Raw genomic sequence first — 17,186 nt, forward strand, 5'->3', positions numbered from 1 at the left:
CCAACGAGGATGAAAACCTGTAAGAACAGGTATAAATGGCGTCTTTTAAAATAATCTTTAATATTTCAAATTACTCAGTCTTCAAACACAAGGTATCTGCTTAGGGGGACACTAAACTAAGCCTGGGACAGTTTCAGTGGGAACTCTGGAGCAGTCTGGTTTGCCTGAACAAAACAAAAATTATTTTGCCCTTTGCAACTCTGAAGGAGCCAAGAAACCGAATTTGTATTTTACTCAAAATGCAATAAAAATTACAATGGATTCTTTACATTTTTTAATAGCCAGATGAAAATAAAATTACCATTCAAGAGATAAGGCCCCAAACCTGCTGGAACTACTCCTGACTTTAAATGGTCAGAGGGCATCATTATTAGAATTTCTTTCAGATTCCCTGTTTTGTCAATACAAGAGCAGCCCTGTGATTTGTAAGAATGGCAGAAAGACTATACATAAATAGTTTGTCAGCATTTTGGTAACTGCCATGAAGTTGCTCTGCTGAGCAGTGGTTAAAATGAAGACAAGCAGTTACAGTGCAAAAAGCAGGCCTACTGCACAAATCCCAAACAGAACTTAACCTACTATTACCAAAAGAGAAACCACAAAGAGGAGGAAAAAAAAAAGGAAGACAAAAAAAAAAAAAAGGATGCTTGCATAGAAAAGAAACATAAAAACTGTTTCACGTAAATGCAGTTTGGCTTTGTCCCAGCTGCCCAGACAACATCAGAGTAACGCGTAAAAACTGAGGAGAAATTGGATTAGAAGTCAACATCTGAAAACTATAGGGAAAGGCACATGCTCAGATCAATGGTCCAGCACATGGACACACTGCTTGTCAAAAATCCCCGGTGAAGAAGGAGTTTCAGAAAAACCAGAGCTACTACAAAGGATAAAACAAAACGCTCACAGATTTTGTGAGCTGCAACAAGAACTTTGCCCCTTGGATCGTGTGCTCTAGAGTGTATTAAGATGCACTTAAAATGAGCCTATTTAAATGTTATCAGTGCACATGAGGGAAAAAAAAAGCATACCCCAAGTTTCTGTGGTGATACGAAGTCCTCTCTGCTAAGTTTAAGATAAAATAGTCCAGGATATACAAAAAGCAAACACGTTGATGTGGTTGAACCTTTAAAAAACAGAAAGTAAGATTTTCCTTAGAGAAGACTGAAGTGCATTACAGAATCATATACTGAATTTTTTTCAAGTTGAAATAAAAACCAAGGAAACCAACCACCACAAGAACTTACCAACTACTCCAAATACATTCTTAATGTCTGGCACGTACATTGCAAACAAAACAACAATTGCATTCAGTGTTAAAGTGACGAGGATATGGCAAATCCACGACACGGGAAGATGAGAGAAAAATACCATCAACACAGCTTTCCTTGCCTACACAATACAAAGAGAAACATTGTGTGGGTAAATACATACATATACATACATTTTAATCTTACTTCACTTTCATTACATTAGGAATTATACCATTCCAGATGTGAAAGAATATTTTAGAAGTCAAAATGCCAAAAATTTAGTAATAGTTTAATTTATTACTTTATTAAAGCAAGATCTATCACATGGATATTAGTCTTAAGGAATTACTCCTTTTTTGGAGAGACAAAAGAAGGCCTGGGCAATAGTGCTTTGTGTCTCTGAACATCCTTGGTAGCAAATGTCAGTATGTTGCCAACTGATATGTAACCTATACAATATTTCTATACACATAGTTTTGCATGCACAGTTTCTTTTAGTCATAACTGAATAAATAGTCAGGTCTACCATGGTATTGATAAACTAAAGTAGGGTTTTTTTTGTGAAATAGGTCAATGTGTGTTTTTAATTTACAATTAAATTGAGTTTCAAGTATAAGTGTGTTTGGGGGGGGTGCGTGGGTAGAAAGGAAAAACCAAGTCAGCAAAACTCAATTTAAGGGGGAAAAAAAATCAAACTAAATAAACTTTAGAAGTTCTGAATTCTCTAAATTAAAAACAATGCTGTGGGCTAGTTTTAATCTGAAATCTGTCTCAAGAGCACAAATTAGCTTAGTGGTTAGTTGTTATTTTGGAGCTTTCATGGAACATATGCAAATATGTGGTCTTTGATCAATCACTTGACAAGTGAATAAGATACACAAGACTAGATGTGACTCAAATATTGCACTCTGCAAAGCATTAGCATTCCCAGTGCTCACTGCCAGCTTCAGAACACTTAGGAGTACTTACTGGGAAATGGATTAGAGGGACTGTCAAGAGCACAGCAAACAGGATGGCTACTTTAACAGTCATGATGACCATATCATGGGGCAGGTACCTGGAGTAACCTCGTAGCAATTCAGAGTCCACTTTGTCTGGAAACAAGAAAAATTAATTGCATTATTAATCATTTTAGGACTAAGATAATTTACATGGCATATTAAGCTGACATGCAGATGGACCCATCTGCTTGCGACTAACACAGTGAGAAGGGGGATTCAGATACACAACACTCTGGCATTAGTGGTACAGTAAAGTACATAATCTTCAGAAAAATGAAAAATCTTCAGGAGGCAAGCCCAGGCAGAGCCTCTGCTGAAGTCAAAGCTGCCTAAAAAGAGCATAAAAATATAAAGGAGACAGCATAAAAAAGAAAGATGATGCAACATGAACCCAAGTGTACAGTCAAACTTGTTGCGTGTCTCTGAAACAGTCAACACCAGAGTCTTCTGGCTGAATTAGAAGCCAGAAACAAATTAAATTTTGCTAAATTGACTGAATTGCATTTCCTTTTTTCCACTAGAAATGCAAGGTAAAATTTCAAGCTGCAATTCTAATTTAAAGGAAGGAAGAAACTCTGCTGGTGTATGTGCCTTTACTGGTGTGGGTAGCAACATATTGCTGGATGGCACAGAGAAGGATAAACAGCCTCAGTGGGCCAAAAAGGGATGAATCAGTGATGAATTCCTCACCTTTAACCACTGCCCTTTTAAGGTGAAAATTTTCCCTAACTTAACAGCAAAAGTCAGAGAGCCATGAAAGCAGTCTGCTACCCTGACTTTTTTTTTTGGTTTTGGCATTCCTGCTTTCTTTGGACTTCAGAATGGACCAAAATTTCCACAAAGTCCAGTCACCCTGTGAAGTTTCAAATTCACAGCAAACAGAAGAAGCCATGTGAACCACAGAAAGAGGAAACATGTCTCATTTCAAAGAGGGAACCCTTCTTTTGTTTTCAATTTAAAATAAAATGTTTTACATTTTCTCAGCCTGGTGTTTTAGGACCAGGGAACAGATTCTCTCTATTTAAAGAAGTAAGTTAGTTAAAAAAGGCAGCCAAAAAGTGAAAAGGAGAAGAAGTTTGCAGGGGGAAACAAACAAACAAAACAACCCTGTTACAGATATCCACTGTTGATTCCAGCACTTCAGGCTCTGGAGTCTAAGAATTTCTAAAAGAAATCAGGCTTCAGAAAACTAAAAATGTTCCCAGTGCAACAGAATAAAAGGCTACAGTCAAGACAGGGTCTTGTCCCAATCATGACAGTGAAGGTAACAAGAACTGGGATGGTTTCCAGGACTATTCTTTTTTCCCATTTTTTTCCTCCCCTTCTCATTGAGATTTCACCTGGAGACAGATGGTTATCCTGCACTGCTGCTGAACCCCTCAGAGTTGCACTCAAAATTTTCCAACAAACCACATGGAATCACTCAGGAAACAGTAATAGTGTTTGATACACTATTAGGGGCTTTAAGACTCCCCATATAATTATTCAAAGGTTTCTGAGTATCGAGGGAATATTTTTGGACATACACCTACACTTGTGGGATAAAGGTACAAAATTCCCTCAAAATCTGGAATTTTTAGCTGCTGAAAGCTAATGGTGCTTTTTCAGACACAATCCCATCCCTATGATCAAGAAATATAAAACACTCTGAAAGGAGAGGAAATCCTAATCAGAACACTTTTGTCTTACTGCTTTACTGTCTCCTATAGGAATTTTTATTCATTCCAATCAATAAAGATTAGCATATGATCATCTCATAAAAAGGGTGAGCTTTCAGAAGACATCAGAAGAATCCTCTGTGATGCATTTATGTGACAGAATTTGTACGAAACTACTCCAGAATCAGCAGGTTGGAGCAAAGCACACAACTCAAATTTACACCAGGACACACAGAGCCAAATTTCTTGGGAAAAGGCACCCCAACTGTGATGTTATATGTGAACAGGACACAAACATTGCTATATAAAACAGACACTCACCTACTTGTGCCAAGGTTGGGATGGACCTTTAAAAAAAGGCCACTATGTAGGTAAGGGGTCTGAAATCTCTCTGAGCACTTGGGAAATTTGGCCAAGAGTGTCACACAGACAAAGTCATCTATGTTTAAACTCAATTAAGAAACAGTAACAGAAGCATTTGTAAGTCCAAATGCAGAGTTATTACACTGGTACTGAAGCACACTGTCACCTAAACTCTACAGCAAATGAAAGGTGTCTGTAGAGTTTGGTAGGGCAAGTGTCATACCCCATCCACTCTTCTGACTGGTAACAAAAAGGTACATTTACTTCATTAAGCACTATGTCAACAACATCTCTAAGAAATGTGCACTTCTTGGTGCAGTTCATGTATCAAACAGACACATTTCTGGCTCGGGAACATGTAACACGAATTACTGACAACCAGAAGTATGTGCTGAAAAACCCAGCTCATAGTTTGTCCTTTTAAATTTTTAAAATCCTTCCCTGGTCTTTTGTCATTGCTCTTCACTGCATCCAAGTCACAGAAGTAGATGGGAAATTCTGTGATTCAGGCCTTCTCTGTCATTTTTTTTTTCTGGAGTTCTCCAGTTTGTCTTTCCATTACACTTAAACTAAGTTACCATGAAGAAGGCACTTTGTGCAATCCTTTCAAATAAGGATTTCCATGGGAAAAACACGCTGCAGACCTCCATGCCTTCCCAGCATTAGGGTTGGCTTCCTGTGGGTCAAATTCCTCTCAGAAAAGGCAACAGCCTCGGTGCTACTTAGAGACTACAAATCACAGGGCTATCACAGGGTCAGTAAGTGATAACTCTTGGTAGAAGGTAAAGCCTTGGAACAGACCTTTCAAACCAGTTGGATAAGCAGATTATTATCGGATCTCAAAATTTCTTACAGACCATGATAAATCTGTTCCCAGCTTTTAACTGAAAATATTATACAATCCAAGATATAGTGGTAATCAGTCTAATTGCACAGTGTTAGAGAGCATCAACAGACCAGGAGCTCCACTTTAGGGACCAATATCTTGTCTATCATTTTAGGGCATGAACCCTGGGAAGTTTAGCTATATTACACATTGAGAAGTCAGTGAGACTGTAATACTTTGCAGTGTTGGGCATATTATTAACTCTTGAACAAGATTTCTGAGGATTCAAGTGTATCAATGCCTGACAGCAGCATTTCAGGCAGAAGACATTTATCATTAACCCTCACTCTAAAGAACACTTGAAGAACACACTTACCATAAAATGTCAGGTAACCAAACAGAGCAGACATAAAGTAAATTAGGAAACTCAGACCAATTCCTGTGACAGTTACATTCTGCATTCTACTTTTGGATGGACTAAAATGGAAAAAAAAAAAAAGGAAATCAGTGTTGCTCTTGATCTGTATTGAGGACAATTAAACACAGCACAATCTGCAGAGCACCTTGACTTTCACAACAAGTATTGTCTTAATTTATGGCCACCGAGTATTTGCTGAGTTCTGTGCTGTCACTAATATTTAGAGGGTTTAAAAGTATTTTTAGACTGGTAATTAAAGGGCACTTTTCAAGCAGACAACTAACACTGTACCCATATTGTAGGGAATTTAGACATCCCAGTGTATCTTTTAAATCAAAATTTGGATTTATACAGGATGATACCTATTCATAGTAAGGAACAGAATCTGAGTCAAAAACCCCACTGCATCAGATATGGCTAAATGCAGATTCAGTTACAGCAATAAAAATTTATTATTAAAGTACCTTAACAAATGACCTTTTTTGTCCTCCAGATTGTCCAGACCAGGACAATATACTGACATTGATGATCCATATTTGCTACTTTTCTCTCTTGTAAAAGTTAGTACAGACTAAAACTGTACATTTCCCAAAAACATGAAAGCTAGTTAGTTAGCATTGTTTGATGGCACTGACTTGAAAATAAAAATTATTGAAGATTAATTTAGAGAAAATATTACAAAAATGCTATAATTATATTTTAGTATTTCAAGTGTTTTCATACATTACCTTTGGAGCTCACAGTAGATGGGTAAGACTGAGGTATGGCAGAGAAAAGAGAAGGCCATGGTTGGTATTGCATAAGCACTCTAAAATAGAAGAAAAACATCTTTTAAGTTGTTTGTTATGACTGTTGGTTGGAAAAATATCTGGATGAACTCAGAATTCAGTTCAAGTGTTGGAAGTCAGAGGAAATATTTCCACATTAATGGTTTGAGATAAATCTCCACAACACAGAAATCCCACAGAATTGGAGCTTTTCAAGTCATATCACTTCAAGTGGTCATAGCTCACTATTTTATCACCAGGAGAAGTCATGCTGTCTATAGGCCAAAACCTGCAAGATTCTTTTTTGGCTATACTGAAGCCAAGTGCTTATGTAGAAGAAGTAGGATCTGCCCCCGAGTCAGCACATCATTCAATAAATTCTGTAAAAAGGTTTCTAAATTCTAATATCCACAGCTACCTGTCAAACTGCTGATTCCTTCATCCCTGACAAAAATTTGGATGCAGCATGAAATATAAATATTAACAGGAAATATAACATGCTTTGGCATCTGAAGGTTTAAGAGAGTTATGTAATTAAAGCTGCAACCACGCCATTAGTGGTTTATTACTCCAAAAACTTGTAATAAAAGAGATGAATCATCCAGTATGGTTTGCTGCAATTGCCAAGTGGAACAAACTGAACTACAACAAACACTCTTGTGCTGACATAATCAGGCCCATACTGGTAAAGATATGCCACTTTCTACTGATAAAGCCAATTTTAAAAAAGAACTAGAGGTGAGTCCCAAGATTCTTCAAAGCACAAAAGGCCAGACAAAAGGCCAGAATCTCACAGTAGATGTTTCTGGTCAAAGCACCATTTCTGCTTTGATCTACAGATAACATTTGTCTCATGGGTGCATTGCCCAAGCTTTTTTTTTTTTTTTTAAATTTCCCCTTCCCTTTTTCTTGGGAGGGTGGATTTTGTTTTTTTCAGATAAACGCAACCATGTCCTTCCTAAATCCCACTACAGGGCTATCCCAGGTTTAATCTTACCTTTTTCCCTTCCTCTTCACCCCACAGCAACCAGGGTTCTACGTGACACTTCCTCTCCTGCAAGCCTTGATGGGTGGTGACATGATTTAAATGCCACATTAATTAACAAATACCAGAGCTGGCACCCAACGAGATGCACAAAATTGCATGAGGCCTGAAGAATTAGCTTCAGGTATGGAAAAACTAAGGTTAGGTCCAGGCAGTGTCAGGAAACCTGTCCTGCCTTGCCAGGAACTAAGAGAGCACATACAGCCAAGTATCACTGACTTCCAGCTGAGGGCATATTAAGCTGGCTTGATCTGATTGCATCATGACCACTGCTGCATCTGTTAGACTTTATTCTTTGGTCATACTTGAGAAATATTTTCATAAATGTTAACTTGGACAGTCAGCCTTCGTATATAAAAAAAGCGAGACTGGATAACACTTGGCAGCAGGTATAGGAAATACTTCAGCAGCCTATAACTGGTTTTACAGAAGGACAGCTTACCCTGGATAAGGCTTAAACCCCAATTTTTTAAAAACCACCACCCCCCTTTAAGTTTGCGTATTGTTAATAGAGATTACCTCTTTTGAAAGATGAAAGAGCTTTGCTTTACAATCCCCAGTAGAATTTGAAACCTGTAAAACATAAACACACAAAAAAAGGCATCATGAAAGAATAAGCCCAAGCCACAGACATGAAACTTTTCAGTTTCTGTGATGATTAATAAAAGAAGGAATTTAAATTGCAAGCCATTCTGAAAGTGTTAATGTAAAAAAAGCATTACAGTTTACTAGTAAAATTAGAACTTCAAAACGGAGTGCACTTTACCTGTAAAGCCTCTATGGCACTGCTCAGAGGTAGAGGACAAGGGATCGACCATTTTTTAATCATAACCTGCAAAGACAGCAGACATTTGATGTATGGACGATAACCTAAAAATCAGTTTTCAATTTAGATACACGTAGCTAAAATATCAGCCTGTTGGAACACACAGCAGGGAGCCACACCCACAGTAAATTACCAGGCCTGCCTGGCAGACAGGCCACCAGAAGGAAATTCTGACAGAAAAGCTTGTCAGTGCCATTCCATCCAGCTGCTCACTCTGCACAGCTGGCAGCCTTATGGTGTGGGGATCTGGAGGTGGGGCACTGCAATGGGCTCTGACATGAGCTGAAATACAACCAGCACTCCCCATCCACTCTCCCCGGGCTCCACAGCAAGGGCCTCCCGTACGGAATAGCTGCTGTGTTAGAGATCCCAGGCTCGCGCCCTAAGTAGACAAGCCCTGAACAGAGATAGAGCAGAGCCTAGGGCTAATCTTAAAAGGCAGAAACATATGGTTTGGACTAGAAAGCAAAGGAAAAACAATAAATGCAATTATTGTCCCAGAATGTCATTGGGCCTTTAGCTACACCCTGCTGGTTTAGGGACTGCCAAGTAACAGGGCTGAAAATCAAAGGGAAATTAAAATAAGAAATGCTACCTCCTTTTTCAGGAGCCCAGTTTAAAATGATAGTTGCATTGCTCTCCTCACCCTAATTAATTTCCTATTGTAGTTGCCTGGCTTTAGAGGTTATAATTCTTTTGAAGCCTAGAGCAAATAATTAAAAACTTAATTAAAGACTCAGATTCACAAGAAGAATAACATGGAAGGGAGCGCCTCTCCTGGCTCAGAGAACCACATTTTGCTTGCTGCCAAGTGGTGTTTCCCAGAGGATTAGATGCTCCCTCTTGTCACCAGTGCCAGGAGAAGCAAACAAATGTTACCTCCGGACAAAATGTGGGGAAAGGGAACTGCGAGTCCACGGCAGGGTGAGTACATTGTAGCAATAACACACATCTCAGACTGCACAAGGAGAACAACTAACTCAAGGTATGGAACTCAACGGCAGCCTGAAAACATTGTGAAAATGGATTATGAAGGGAAATCCTCCAGTCATGTTTCTGACAGTAAACTGGCACTGCTTCATGCCATTTACTGATTGTCTGAATTGCCTTCCTGTGTGCCATGGGAACCACACCCCCACCTGAGGGAAGGTGTGAGAGGGGACATGGACATGCTGGGGGTACATCAAGAAGTTCAACTGAAGAGCGAGCAGGGGAGAAGGAGGAAAAGGCCAAACACTGAAATATAACTTGGGCCTCTCTGGTATTTAAAGGCATCCAGATAAGGGAAATGCAGAAGAAGGCTCCAAAGTAGTTGGCTTTGTGGCAACTCCATCTAAAGCTGGGATAGGCTTCCTGAGCACTGAAAAGGGCCATGGAGCTGAAGGGCAAGGTTTGGGGAAAGTAAAATGTGCCTGGCAGTGGTGAGGGCAAGGTTTCCTGCCAGCTAAAGAGCAAAGTTATATATAAACATTGCAGAGGGAGGACAAGCCAAGCCGAACCCAAAAAGCTGATCAAAGTTTTTCTAAAATAAATGTAATACAGATTAAGAAATGGAAACGAAAAAAAAAGGACAAAATAGAATGCATTAGGTGCGTTTAAAATTTATATTTATATTTGCCCACCTGCTTAATTATTCAAATCTGTTTGGGTTTCCAACTGCAGTCTAATGATGTCCCCCCAACAGGAAGAAATTTTTAAGCTGGCAGCACAGCCCAATTAGCTGAGTAGTCACACAGGCAGCACAACCTTCCTCTGGAACTTTAAGCCTATTTCATATAAACGTTCTTTTGAGTATAACCAACATTTGGTTTTAAGTAAAAAAAATAAAAAATAAAGAGAAAGTCTAGTGGAAATAAAGTATTTTAAATCCACACCAAAAACACTGCTAAAAAATCAAGTTAGAGGCTCAAAGTGTTCTAATATTCTTAGTGATGTTGCCTTTTCATATCCTGCAGAGGGAAAACAGGAACCCCTTTACTCCAGCAGTACTGACAGCACTCAGCAAAGAGTGCATAACATCACTCATTACACATGGCAGGTTCCCAATCTGCATCACATTTTGTTCTGGGAACATAAACAAGAGATTTAGAAAAATACCATCAGTAATCATTAACACCTTTGTTGAACAAGCTACCAATAATGCTGTCTACACACACATACACACACACACACAAAATGTGTCTTTACTCTTCACCAGTATTCAACACAGCAAGAGGGGAGGCAGTAAAAAAGACGTTTATCAATCATAATGTCTTTTCACTAAGGACTGAAGTCAGGGAAGTATTCAACAATCAGAAATGAAAGTGCTCAGGACCTCACAGAATCTGGCTTTGAATTAATATGTATTTGTTTATCTCCCAGATCAGCTCATCTCAGTGTTTGCAAATTCTTCCTAGTGAGGACTAGGACCAGTATGTTGGCTTTAAAGGAAAAGACACTGAAGATACTGAAGCTACTAAAGCACAGAGGGGAAATTTGTGAGCTGCCTAAGCCCCAGAGCAGAGCACAGAACAAAGAAGTCTCCAGCCCTTTGCTCAGTGCACTCACTGACCAGACTGACCAAGACCTCTCTTTTCTGTAGGCTGCAGTAAAAATGTGGCTTCCTGGCAAAAAGCTGAACAGATGGTGTGCACTTGAAAAGGCACAGAATTACTGTATATGCAAAATATAATTATATCACTTCCATATGACTAACACAGTTTTCTTCTGGAACAAATTAAAACATATCTGCCACACAGAAATTAACAGTGTGCAAACTAAAACACCATTTCAACAGCACATATCACCCACTTCAAAGCAATTAGATATGAAAACTAAACCACATTTAATGCCTTTGACTTTCAGTGCCTAAAGAAGTAGGAGAGATTATTCTGTGAAGAGTATTGGTTTTCTTTAAATATCTGTAACGGCTTTTAAAAATTTTGACCTCAATTAGATTTACTGTGGCCGCTCCTTTGTCATTTAACAACAAAGAGTAAGCACACAAATTGAACCATTTCCTAAGAAATCCAGCAGTCTGTGCTCCTTCATTAGTACTTTCTACCCATCTTTTTGATAGAGAATCAAACCCAAAATCTAGTTTAAATCATCCCAGCTTGACATGGCTGCACACAAGTCTTCCTTACACATTTGCTTTTTCAGGGGCCAAAATTGCTTTCAAATGCATCCACCCATTACAACAGCTTTCCTCACATTCCCATCGAAATCCAGGAACTGAACTGGTTTTAAAACCCTTGCAATTAGCTTCAGGCAAAGGCACTACAGTTAGTGCTTTTTCTTCCCTTTTTTTTTCTTTTTCTCTTTTTTTTTAAGATAAATTTTAGGAGAGAGGTCAAAAGTTAAGGTAATTTATAAATATTACAAATTAATTTCCATTAGCTCTGGAGGGGCTGTGGCTGCTCCTCAATGTTCATCTTAAGAAGAATACTTCCCAAGGTCCTACAAACACTGCAGCTCTCCAGGGATACCCCAGGGAGATGTTTTGACAGCTTTGAAGTTTGGTTTTATCACATGGTTTAGTTCCTAATGGATTGCCTTGGTCTCCTGGATGGCATGTTTGTTCAACTTGCCTTCAACTCTGTTTATCCCTTTGTAAAACAGGTATTAAATGCAAGTCAATGCAAGCCAGAATGACAGGGGAGAGGGGGAACATTTTGCCAGGCTCCCAAAAAAGATTCCAAGAGATGACAGAGTGAGAGCTGCTCGGTTCTACGACATATTACACATGTGCATTAGCACACTTTTTCCCTGTAAAAAGAAAAATAGTGCAACTTAAAGGCACATTTTCCCTCTTAGATCTGCCTAGCAGGTCTCACTTTTGATATTTGGAAACATCTACCTCACAGGGGCCTTGAGAGGGTGAACATCAGGGTCAAAAGCCCCCATATGGCTCAGAGAAAAGAACTTTTCCTTTCAGCTGGAAAGAAGAATAAGGTCATTGACGTATTAATGAATCTTGTAAACTGCCTTAATGAAGTTCTAGTTTTCTTTGCCTTTTTTTGAACTCTGTCACTCCATTATACATGTAAATTTAATTTATTTGGAGTATATTAAATTTTCTTCTGCACTAGTTGCAGTAAGTAATAGTTAGAAGCTAAGAAAACAGAATTCCATTCCTCTGCTAGTAGGGAAACAAAAATATATGTGCCAGCTCCCTTTGCTGCACTGTCAGCAAAACAAAAATATTGTTACATTTACCAGCCCAAAATATAATTATTTTAAATCTTTTCACATGCTTGGAAGTTCATACACATTTCTAAGCCTCAGCAAAACAAATGTAATCTCTCTAAGCAAGCACACACTGAACTTAAGGAAAACTCTAAATTTCACATAAAAAGTTAAGGGGGGAGGGGAAGACAATTAATTTCAAAACAGTGTTATGAAAACATTCAAACAATAAGGGAAAAAAAAAAAGATAAGCTGTGCAGAGATTTTTAACTTACCACAAGAGTAAAGTACACCGTAAAGAAAAATGATAAACTACTTGTGTAGCCAAGAAAGCCTGTAAAATAACAGTAAAAATAAAAGAGAATTTATAAGGAAAGTGATCCTAATGTACAGCTAAAGCTTTACATTTTAGGCATGTTTCCTATTACAGTGCTTGGTATCTGGGGCTTAGGACTCAGAATAACAACATTCCAACTGCCTGTCACAGATCATTTATGTAGTTTTGTAGGGCAGAATTAGAACTGGCTTACCACTAATGGCATGCTGTAAGTAAATGCAGCTCTTTAATGTTCTGCTGTAAAGATTTTATTTTAGTATTGCAGACAAAATACTACTGCAACCCAAGTAATAGGTTAACTAGGCAGGGCTGGAAGGCAGAACACACTACTACCACTTAAGTAGTCACCAGCACCACCAGCCCCGTGCAAGTTTAAATAAATAAATAACCCATTAAGGTTTTAAAGTCTTCAATCGTAATTGCTACTAAAGTAGAATAATATTCGCTTCTCTCCTTTAATTACTCACCAATTTTAGGAAGGAGGGCAAGAGGAAAAACAATGCAGACTGAAGTAATGAGCAGCAGCAGCCTCCCATCGAGGTACCAAGACCTGTTGGAAAATCTGTTTAGGACTGATACAAAGCTCAAGAGTCCTATAAAATATGTTCTCATTTAGAACTGTGATCTTAGACAAAATAACCACTAGGACAAGAAAAAGAAATAATTTCCGGTCTCACATGCAATTTACATGAATTTTTATTCCTAGTTTCTGTACTGTGATATAAAACAGAGCTCCCAGATAATGAGGAGGCAGAGCATCATCCCAAACTAAGCAGCATTGCAATGTTCCACAGGCAAGTGTCTGCATGGATCAGGGGGTCTGATGTGTGTCAAGTTATTTCTCAGCAGCACAATATGCAAATCCCTGCCCTGATTCACAGCAGTGATCAGAGGGAAGGGGATTTCATACTCTACAGATTTCCAGTACTTATAGAGCACACTACATGTATTTTAAATTGGATTACAGTGAGGTGCGTATTTACACTGCTGGAAGAAACAGCAACATCAATTCCCACTCACTGCTGAGCTTCCCTTCCAGTTTATTACTTCTCCATGACCTTAGTTCCTTACCTTTTCCAAGAGGTGTGAGACAGAAAGCTAAGCTATCCAACCCATTTGTTTGGAAACACAGTTACATTTTCTGAACCTATCAACTTTCTCTTCTGCCCAGGTTTCATTACAGCTACCACTGTGGCATTCGAGTAACAGAAGAAAACAACAACGTAATAAACTTTCAGTTGCTTGGAAATTATGTTTCCTGTCCAGAGGTGGTACAAGAAAGTACAGCAATAAAGAGGATGTTCTTCAATTTTGCACAAAGTGATCGCTCATTCTTTGTATACATCCACACAAGAATTAAAGGACAAAAGAGACTGAAATTATGATAATGAAACCTGCTATAATATTTAACCATAAAACTATACATAATAAAAAAGCCTTGTAGAGGCACGTGAAGTCCTCATGCATTTAAAATCTGTTCGAAGTATCAAAAAATCCCACCTCCAAACTGAGGAGAGCACAGATGGATAAGTTGTTAAGAAACAGAAACATCTTGAGAGTGGCTCCCCTGACTTGGCAATAACCATATCCTGTACTGATAAACATCTTGCACATCAGCCTCCGACTTTACTACCTATAAACACCCTGACCTTTGACCTTCCAGTTTATTTAGTCCAGGATATGGTTAGCACCTAATAAACAGGCAGCACCTCAAGTTATCATAGGGAAAGTACCATAACACCTGCGTTAAAGAAGAATTAACCTACAGGTATGTTAACTGCTGTTGTACATTGTGGGCAGCCACTTGTGTTATAGAAGTGAACAGAGAGATTTCAAGGCTGAGGGCATCTTCACCATATCAAAACCAAAATGACCATTAGGTGACAATGTCTGTATTAAAAATTAGTTAAAATACATCATTCTCCAAAAAGTGTATCATTAGCCTAAGTCTCCTACTGCTACAGCGAAGAAGCAACTTTGCCAAGATTAGCTCCCCGCTGTAGTATTTATTCTTCACGTTGTTGTCATTTAGCATTCTCATATTTTTACATTTTTTTCTTTCTTTTTTTTCTTTCTTTTCAGTATGGTGGATGTTCAGATCAGGAGGAACAGCATCATGGCAGTAGACATAAGTATAATGCACTATGTGTGCATGTGGGACCTCTGTTTCAGTCTCCTGATTCTAAACACGCAGCAACCCCACAGCTGCTGTCGAGGTTCACAAGCTCAGCAGGACAGAGAGGAAATTATTTTGGTTACTTTACTGTGGGTGAAGGGGGGAAGAGAGAGGAAAATGGCAATGAGGTGATGGGAGGGAGAAAACACAATTTTGTAAACTCCTTAATTTTGGAATACCAATTCTTATACCGAAAAAGACCTCAAAAAAACCTGAATAGGGGACAATTTCCTGGTTATCAAAAAATACATCCATTTTCTCCTCAAAGTACTGTTGTAAAAATACACTTATTTTCCAAAGGCAGAATGAATGTTTTGATATTGCCTCTAAAATCAATTTGATCTGCAAATTTAATCCCATATGATAAAAGCGTTCCAAATATGAAATACAGAATATAAATCCTCGACTCTACTGAAAATGCTTTGGCATGCAGATGTTTCTCCTCCCTTCTCCATATTTTAACTCAAAGCAGACATTTATAAATCGCTTTAATTTCATTCCTGAATTCAGCAGAACAAGATATTCATATGTTCTAAATTAGGATCTTACTCTCAGTCCATATCAATTATATAACACACAAGCAAGACAACTTAATTGCATCAATCACATCCTTTGACAGGGTCATTAAATGTTAGCAGAGGGCTCACAAATTACAACTTTTTAACACAATCCTCATTTGAAACTATGTTCATGTCATCAAAACTACGTGGAATTCTTGTTATGCACACAGAAACATTTCCACCTGCAATTAACAAGTGTATTCATATTGCACGGGTTTGTTTTTAAAAAGGCACGAGGATGTGTCAGACTGGCTCTGAGCCTTTCAAACACACGCACACCTGCCAACCTTTATCTATGAAAACAATTTAATGCACAAAACATTCTGTAAATGGTTTTCCCAAATGTACAGCTCAGGAGGGTTTATGCATATAGCATACTTTCACAGATAGTTTAGCTGACACTTTTGATACATTCTAACTACAGTTAAAGATAAATGCTGCACCAAATGGAAGTGCATCAGATGCTATAATGACTTCAGAACAGTTGTGCAACCACATCTGGAAACAAGTTATCCAGGTAAAGAAGTTGATTTAAACTAGTCAATATTTATGCCCTTTGCATAAATAAGTTGTTGCTTAGGCTTGATATTTGATTACCTATTTTTGTTGAAAAATTGCCTACAATTTAAAATGTCTGCTAGAAAAAACGTACACTTAACATCTGTGGGGAAATCCACAGAAACAAAAGATTGTGATCCACCATGGCCAGTAATATGGCAAAAGAAATAAAATATACATGTGAGCATACAGAGAAGGTCAGCTGTGTGCATGTACCTGGAATAATGCTTGACCACTGCACTTGAAAACTTTGCTTGGACAAGTATTAGAGGAGGGAAATTGTGTCAAATAAATATTGATCAATGGAAGAACTCCTGTTAACAGAGGCAGAAACTAGATGAGACCTGGGCTGCCAATCACCAGTGGAGCCGTGGTTAGGATTCCTATGGTCAATCTCAGCTCTTTCCAAATGCAAAGTTGAACTTCATTCCCACCTCAAACTGTAATTTCAGCGAAGGAAGAAGCGGGGGTGTTGGCAGTGCTGACAGTGCACTGAGGATTACACAGCCCAGGGGATCTGTAATAACCACTTCAGCACTGTAACCTGTCTGTGCCTTCACCAGAGTGAAAACTATCACACCAGTGTTCCCATCCAGAAGATCTGAGGTGCATTATCACACACAGTCACCTTAATAAAGCAGTTTTTCATGCTGCCTTTTCCAGACAAAAAAATCCTTTGAGCACCATGTGGGACCTCCAGGTTCTACCTACTACGAGTTTTCTTAAGCCGTTTGTTTCAAAGTGTGTCTTTGCTGGGAAAAGTCACTTTGCGTGAACAGAGCTGACATAAAATTAAAACCAGTGGTAAGAGATGTTAAGATACTGAATTTGGGGACAGACAGACTGGAACACACATTCAGCACATACAGCAGCAGTTCAAGGCCAGTGTGTATGGAGAGTGGGGTTAATGTATGATCTTGAAGAAGGTTATAGCACCCAAATGAAAGGCTGATGACTACCATACCTGGAAGAGATACATTAGCAGTTTAAAAATTACATACACACATAAAATATAATAGTTTAAAAAAAAAAAAGAAAAAACAAAACCAACAGAAACCTTACTAAAACTGTAAGGGCCGAGAGGGCAGAAAGACAGAAAGTAAGATTACAACCACAGTTCATTTTTCAAATTCATTAGAAAATCTCTAAGTTGTAAGTGAAAAATTATAAAATTAACTAAGGTACCTTTAAACAAATTGATTTCACACTTAAAATTCACCCACAACATTCAAGA

The 17,186-nt window shown here is 38.4% G+C and overlaps 1 protein-coding gene across 2 annotated transcripts in view; it reads right to left on the reverse strand.

Annotated features, from left to right (window-relative positions):
* SLC38A6 (solute carrier family 38 member 6) overlaps positions 1-17,186 on the reverse strand; it is a 41,167-nt gene that overhangs the window by 4,392 nt on the left and 19,589 nt on the right. For both annotated transcript variants that reach the window (XM_027702378.1, XM_027702377.1), the window contains exons 7-15: positions 13,126-13,208; positions 12,597-12,655; positions 8,095-8,160; positions 7,848-7,901; positions 6,245-6,324; positions 5,475-5,575; positions 2,220-2,344; positions 1,245-1,389; positions 1,029-1,123 (exon numbers count right to left, since the gene is read on the reverse strand). In XM_027702378.1, the coding sequence (XP_027558179.1) occupies positions 1,029-1,123; positions 1,245-1,389; positions 2,220-2,344; positions 5,475-5,575; positions 6,245-6,324; positions 7,848-7,901; positions 8,095-8,160; positions 12,597-12,655; positions 13,126-13,208 (808 nt within the window). The remainder of the gene's footprint in view (positions 1-1,028; positions 1,124-1,244; positions 1,390-2,219; positions 2,345-5,474; positions 5,576-6,244; positions 6,325-7,847; positions 7,902-8,094; positions 8,161-12,596; positions 12,656-13,125; positions 13,209-17,186) is intronic.

This window comes from Neopelma chrysocephalum, unplaced genomic scaffold, assembly GCF_003984885.1.
Source record: "Neopelma chrysocephalum unplaced genomic scaffold, ASM398488v2 Primary Assembly neopelma1_183, whole genome shotgun sequence".
Taxonomy (NCBI): Eukaryota; Metazoa; Chordata; class Aves; order Passeriformes; family Pipridae; genus Neopelma; species Neopelma chrysocephalum.